Here is a 6,967-nt window from a genome sequence, read left to right as displayed (position 1 = left end):
ACAAACTTTTTATTGGTTCGACTATAGCAACACAAAGTAATATAATGTGATTAAATTTTAATTTATCTTGTAATATATGTCACCATACATAAAATTAAAATGCACCAATCGACCTTACAAAAAAAAACCAACCAATTGTTTGGTGGTATATTTGCAAACTATGTATACAGTGAAACCTCTATAAATTAATAATGTTGGAACTACATTAAAACTATAAAAAATTATTAATTTATCGAGATACTAATTGAATCAAAAATTTAATTTAGGACTATGAAATTATATTAATTTATAGAGATATTAATTTAAAGAGGTTACTAGATATTAATTTAAAGAGGTTACTAGTATTGATATTGCATTTAGTTATGGCCAGACGAAGATTGAATTGAGTGATAAGTGAAACCATTTATTAATTTATATGAACTGGATACCAAATAAAAATAAATATTACTATGTACAAATTAAATTATCGGGTAATATCAGCTTGGATTCCTTCGAGTGAACGACCTCGAGTCTCTGGTACCATTTTCAACACAAATAGAATGCCCAAACCAGAGATTATTGAATATATGAAAAACACACCTGTAATAAAAATATAGAAAATTATTAAATTTATCAGTAATAAGTGAAATTATAAATAGTTATTTAGTTGGAAGAAAAAAACGATGTAAATTACCAGAAGTACTCCATTGGAAGAGAAAGTTGAACGTGTAAGAAACAAACCAATTGCAGGACCAGCTCGTTAGATTGCATAGCGTTCCTGCCGATCCCTTTACATTTATCGGTGTCATCTAAATTTCCCAAAAATTAAACAATTAAATATCTTAGAAACGACTGGTTAGTTCATATAATAGTTGCGACTAAATGACCAATTACCCAATTAATATTCTCGAATATACTAAAGAACACTAAATTTCCATGGTTTTGACATATATAATAACTATACTAAGCAGAAAGAGTATATACAATACAATTCATACATTTAATTTTCTTGTTTCCAAAATGCATTTACGTTTATTCATCTAGGGCAGTCATCGTCTATATATTGTTATGCTTCTGAATTCGACATATATACAATAATGTTCTTATGCGTTTTGGCACAAAACTATATTGTTATTAGTCTGGTTACGTACGATCATCTAAAGACAAAGCAATACCTCGGAGACCATCACCCATGGAATACCTCCTATTCCGACTGTGATGGAAACGAAAAAAACCTGCAATTAGGGTCGACAAAAAATACGATAAAAATATTTTAACAAAACATATATAAAATGTATAGTTGACAAAAAGAGGTAAGAAGGATTCTTATGATTTTTGGACGGAGTACGTACCAACACTCCAATGAATGTTGAAATCGAAGTGTAGTTGCTGAGTAAAGCATAGCTCTGCAAATTAGTATGGATCTCTTCAATTATATTGGTAAAAGAATGCAAACATAATTTACATGAACAGTGTATATTTTATAATTTAACCAATGTGATTCTTTTCGAATAAAGAACCTGAAATAAAAACGATAGTCCTGTGATTAATGACCCCATGCACATCATGACCGTCGCAACCTGCATATGAGAAATTCACATAAACAAAAACTGTGTTAACTTCTAATTTATCCACCATATATTATATAGTTTCAATAACTGAAAATAAGGCATAACCGTTAGAAGGGATCGTCTCCCATATTTATCCACGATTATTAATCCGAAAATGCTTGTCACCAACTGCACCGCGCTCGTTATTGATACTCCTAAGCTGTTAGGAAACCCTGTGAGACAACTAACTTGTATGTTATCATCATTATTTGATAATTATATTATACTTCATACAAATGCTTCGTTTAAATTCTTAATATACCCGATTTGTGAAAAATCGAGCTCATGTAAAATGTATAGCCACTTAGGCCTCCGACTTGTTGCAGTACTAACAATCCAATTCCCACCTAAAAGATACAGAAAATTCAGTAACGCGTTTCTATGACTAAACTCTAAATTTTTAGTCGAGTTCTTACACTAATCACACGGGAGTATCGTGGTTTGAAGAGCTCGAGAAAGCAATCTTCTTTGAATTCTTCATGAAGATTTTCCATGTATATCTAAAATATAGTTGAAGCATTATAATTTGTTCAGAAAAAAAAAGTTGAAGCATTATAACAGCGGAAGTCAGGCAATATGTTGTACTAATTTAGTTTCTTAAACAGATTGTTTTTACTTTGATTTCTGCTGCCTCTTTGGTGATATTAGTGTTGTTTCCTCGTAGACGTTGGAGTGCAGCTACCGATTCTTTTACCCGACCATTTCTAGCCTATAAATCGCACAAAAACAAGCTGTTATAGTTATATGATTTACTTGCAATACTGTCTCTTAATATGGTAGATGTATATGTTAAAATTTTGATCAATAGCTTCAAGACTAATTCATTACCAGCCACCTAGGAGACTCCGGTATAAAGAATAAACCGACGAATTCTAAAACACAAGGAACCGTACCTGCACAATTCCAAACGTAAAAAGAAATATTAGTTTTATTTGTATCAACTTGTACGGTTACTTAGAATCATAAGAAAACAGAGTTAAATTTAACTAAAGTATATGTAATTTTTTTTGTTGGCAGAGTCCAAGATTATATTTTACTTATGAGAGCTAATGTTTTCCATGAAGTGACTGATCCAACGAGTAATGTAATGGAGACGCTAGAAGACATCACAAGCTGCAGAAGAAGAAAAACGACGAGAAGTTAATTTTTTAAAAAAATAATTAATTAAAAATGAACAAAAAAGTAACAATCTGCCATATAATTACCGAATTAATCGCAGTAAACGCGCCTCTTATCTGTTTGGGTGAGATTTCTACAATGTAGACTGGTACCTGTACATTGGGATTAGATTTGTAGTTAATAATTAACTTATTTGTTGTGCTTAAAAAAAGTGTTTAAAAAAAGTGCAACTTATTTGTTGCTTGCAGTGAAAATCACTAACCCTAGTTAGAGTCTAATGAAAATATACGTACCACGTAACAAGATAAACCAGCTGCAACGCCGAGAAAAAGTCTTCCGATGTCAAGGGACCAAGTTGCCTTGAATAGTAGCATATTATTAGAAACAGCTAACAATAAATATTAACTTTTGTCTAATTATAACTGAATTATTTTGTGTACAATGTTGGGGTAAAAAAGGATAATAATATGCGTGGGATAGTGTCTAATCATCCTATTCCGACATACTCGTAGTTATATCTGATACGAACTCCAGCAAATAAATAAATTAGCCCAGTTACAAAAAAGTAGGATAATAAATCAGAGTTATAATGGTAAAAATTGAAACATTCAACCGGTTAAACTAATAACATATAAAAAATAGTATTAAAAACTTAATATGACATTGAATGATCTTTAGAAACCTGAGAGTAGGCGATCATAAGCCAGCCGGTAATGCAAAACGAGTTTGAAACCCATAAAGCCTGCGTATATTCATATATCAAGACGCTTCATTATTTTTATTGGTATTTCTAAAAAATGACGTAACTGAATTGTAATTTTAGTCATTATGATATATTAGATTTAATAATGGATTAAAAACTTACGCCTCTCCGACCAAGAAGATCAGCGAGTTTTCCGGACATCGCGGCTCCCACAAGTCCACCAATTGTTAATATTGATCCAAAGAATGAGAACTAGATTCATGTAACGAACAATTTCTTAATTGCCTTTCCTCTATAAGATAACACAATTTTATTTGTATATTATATATTCTCGTATATACATATTTTAAAATGATAACTAAGCAAAACTATGTTACTATGACATTGACATGTACTTTTAAGTAGAAACTCTAATTAATTCAAACGGATGAAGTATGAACCCAGTTTGATCCAAAAAAAAAAGTACGAACCCAGTAGTATAGTGGTTAATTAATTAGACGATGTGTAAAAAGTTAAGGTAGAAGAATTCGTATTATTTATTGAATGTTCAGGTTGACTAATATTCCTATTATGAAATAATTATTACAGACATATGTCCCTTTACTCATAAATTATCTTCTGTATTAGATAACAAATAATTATTAATAACAGCTAGGCTGAAATTATATTAGTATACAGGAAAGAAAATCAACAATTCAACACTGACCTCTGCCAAAGAGAGGTTTAGTCCTGCCATCATCCCAGATTGAGCTGGTGACGTAAAGCCGGCCTGCCCAAAATAAGATAAAACCAAAAAATCATGTGGATATTATATTAATCATAAATATATGTCGCTTTTCGTGACAGCTTTGTAGATGATTCTCTTGAATTGGACCTTCCTTGAGAAATAGAAACAGAAAAGCATTGCTATCGTTCGACATGACCAGTGATCTTCCAAAAAACGAATGATTAAGGATTTGATATATGACCTTTTTAGAGAGTATCTCTAATCATGATATCAAATTTATTTTATCTAAAAATTTAGTGTTTTAGTGTCAAATATTTTTTTGTCATTTCCAACCGTGACATTAAATATTACACCAAAAATAATATTATATTATTTAATATTTTCTGTTTTAATATATTTTTTTAGTATTTGAAATTGATAAATAATTATTTTATCACACTTTGATATTATGTTCACTAAATTTATGTAACTATACATTTATAAAATTTATTTACATTTATATGTTATGGTTTAATAATATTATATTATTATACATGTATTTAATTTACATAAAATACTATATTCAAAGTTACAAAACATTAATTATGAAAATGACATAACATAACAATATATTTATTTTAATAAATTTGTATTAGTCAGTAATACATGTTTAACTATATTATACAAAATTTTAAAAAACTTTAAATTTTTTGTAAATTTAATAGTATTAAATAAAATTTAAATAAAAACTATAATCAATATTTAAAATAAAATAAATGATAATAACTATTTAGTGATTTTTTATTTAAAAATAAATTAAAATATAAAGTTCTACGATATTTTATTTTTATAACATAAAAATTATTATTATAAGTTAGTGATTTTACCTGAAATCAAAATAAAAAAAAATATTTTAATTATGTAAAGATAGTTTAAAAATATAAATAATACTATATGTTTATGTTTAATTACAAATTTGAAATGATTAGTAATAATAATTGAAACAAATTTAAACTAACTAATAATAATAATTGACCTATATTAATAAATGAAAACACAATAAAATATGTATATAAAATATTTGGTGTGATGAATAGTGTTACATCAAATTTAGTGTAACACTATTCATTTTACACTAAATTTGATGGAATAGTATAATTTTTGATGTCCCATTGAAGATGAAAATCACATCAAATTTAGTATTTTAGTTTCCCGTTGAAGATGATCTTAATACTCATATATCATAACCAACTTTCATACTATAAAAAGAAAGGAAGAACCATGTTTTAGTAGTCATGTGGTACCTAGCGTTCCACAATAATTTTAAGGTTCGCGGATTTGAATCTGTTTTTTTTCTAGATTATCCTAGTGTGTGGCGAGACAATATGAATATCTAATTTTTCTTGCGAATAATCTGTGTCTGATTGATACCGATGATCAGACATCCATAGATTAGTTGGTTGAGTTGGTTGAGTTTTGGTACGCTAGATATTTTGAATTAAAAAAAAAATTCAAAAGAAAGAAGGAGTTGTTTATGTATCCTAATTTTTCTTTTACTTTTGCTGTATGGAAATGGGAAGTATTTTTTTGATAAAGAACGAATCATTCTTTTCAGACTAACTTTGATTTTACTTTTTACCCTGTTTTATTGAGCATTCTAGCTGTATTTTATCACCACAAAATCTACCACGAAAACAGAAAATCACCATAAAAAAAAAGAAATAGATGAAGACGAAGAAAATTACGGCAGTGCCATAAGAGAAGGTGCCGCAGAGAGCAGTGAAGGTTGTGAAGAGTAAAATAAAAGTGACTGGACCATCACCGTCGACAACGTCATCAATAACAAGTTTGTTTTTGGTTGATTCGATGTCGTCTTGAATACTGAGTTTCTGAAGCAGTGGTTCTTTTCCCATGGCTGATCAGTGTGAGATAGAAAGATAGATTGAAGAGGAGACAAATTAAGAAGCGAGAGACTGAGTTTCGTTTGGGCTAGTTCAATTTAATGTGTAATAAAATATGTAAACAGCAAGGTATGACGTGCAACTCTTAACAAAAAAAATTTATATAAAAAAAAATGTTCTCATTGAATCATTCCTATATGTTATCGAAGAATCTAAAATGTGTTTGTGTCACAGACCCGTCCACCACCACTTGACCACAAGGCACATTTTCGATTTGAGAGTTTAAGATTAAAGTAAACAAAGAAATTATAGATCAACCTTGGGGATGTCTTCTAAAAGGTGTGAAAGTTTCCCACAAAATTGACCCCTTTTATTGAAATTGAGCTTTCTAGCTAAATTGAATAATGTTTGATGTAAAAAAAAATTGAATAATGTTTACAAATTGTATATACGTGTACGAGTGTTAGAAACTTGTGGAAGTCCGTAAGTTATTAACATTTTCAATTATATATTTGTAAAAAAACTTACACATTGATCTCTAGTAAGAAAATTTACAAATTGTACAGCAGTTCAGAGAAACTGCCATTCGTGAATAGCGGAGTGATATATTCATTCAAAAATTAAAGAATAGTGATATTAAATTCACTAAAAGGCGTTTCTGTAAAATAAAGGTGTTAGAAATAACAAAATAAAGGAATATTAATGGATCAAATTGGGTTAACCACAAATTAACCTTACTTTTATCGACCGCTTCTAATCGCTGAGTCAAACTTTGATCTTCCTTAAACTATTTCTTCAAATAAATTTCTATTTATATTCAATCTTCCTCCGCTTCTTACATAATCAAAGGTATAAAATTCTTCGCCAAAAAAAAAAAATCTTCGCCAAGATATTTTATAGAAATATGGTAACGTAAACGTATATAAAAATGGAACCAGGCGACTTTACT

The 6,967-nt window shown here is 29.1% G+C and overlaps 1 protein-coding gene across 1 annotated transcript; it reads right to left on the bottom strand.

The window, feature by feature from the left end:
* Positions 1 to 382: 382 nt before the first annotated feature.
* Positions 383 to 6,074, bottom strand: LOC108860095 (putative sugar transporter ERD6-like 13). Its single transcript, XM_018634007.2, has 17 exons — positions 5,863 to 6,074; positions 4,118 to 4,180; positions 3,574 to 3,663; positions 3,391 to 3,450; positions 3,002 to 3,067; positions 2,795 to 2,860; positions 2,627 to 2,702; positions 2,418 to 2,482; positions 2,206 to 2,298; positions 2,006 to 2,089; positions 1,852 to 1,936; positions 1,656 to 1,762; positions 1,500 to 1,559; positions 1,332 to 1,385; positions 1,155 to 1,214; positions 674 to 788; positions 383 to 579 (listed from the first exon to the last, which is right to left on the bottom strand). The coding sequence occupies exons 1-17, from the start codon at positions 6,028 to 6,030 to the stop codon at positions 464 to 466; spliced, it is 1,428 nt and encodes a 475-aa protein (XP_018489509.1). The 5' UTR covers positions 6,031 to 6,074; the 3' UTR covers positions 383 to 463.
* Between the last annotated feature and the right edge of the window lie 893 nt (positions 6,075 to 6,967).

Source organism: Raphanus sativus, chromosome 5 (genome assembly GCF_000801105.2).
Source record: "Raphanus sativus cultivar WK10039 chromosome 5, ASM80110v3, whole genome shotgun sequence".
Taxonomy (NCBI): Eukaryota; Viridiplantae; Streptophyta; class Magnoliopsida; order Brassicales; family Brassicaceae; genus Raphanus; species Raphanus sativus.
Note: the sequence above shows the minus strand (reverse complement) of the source record. Positions and strands in the feature narration are given on the sequence as shown.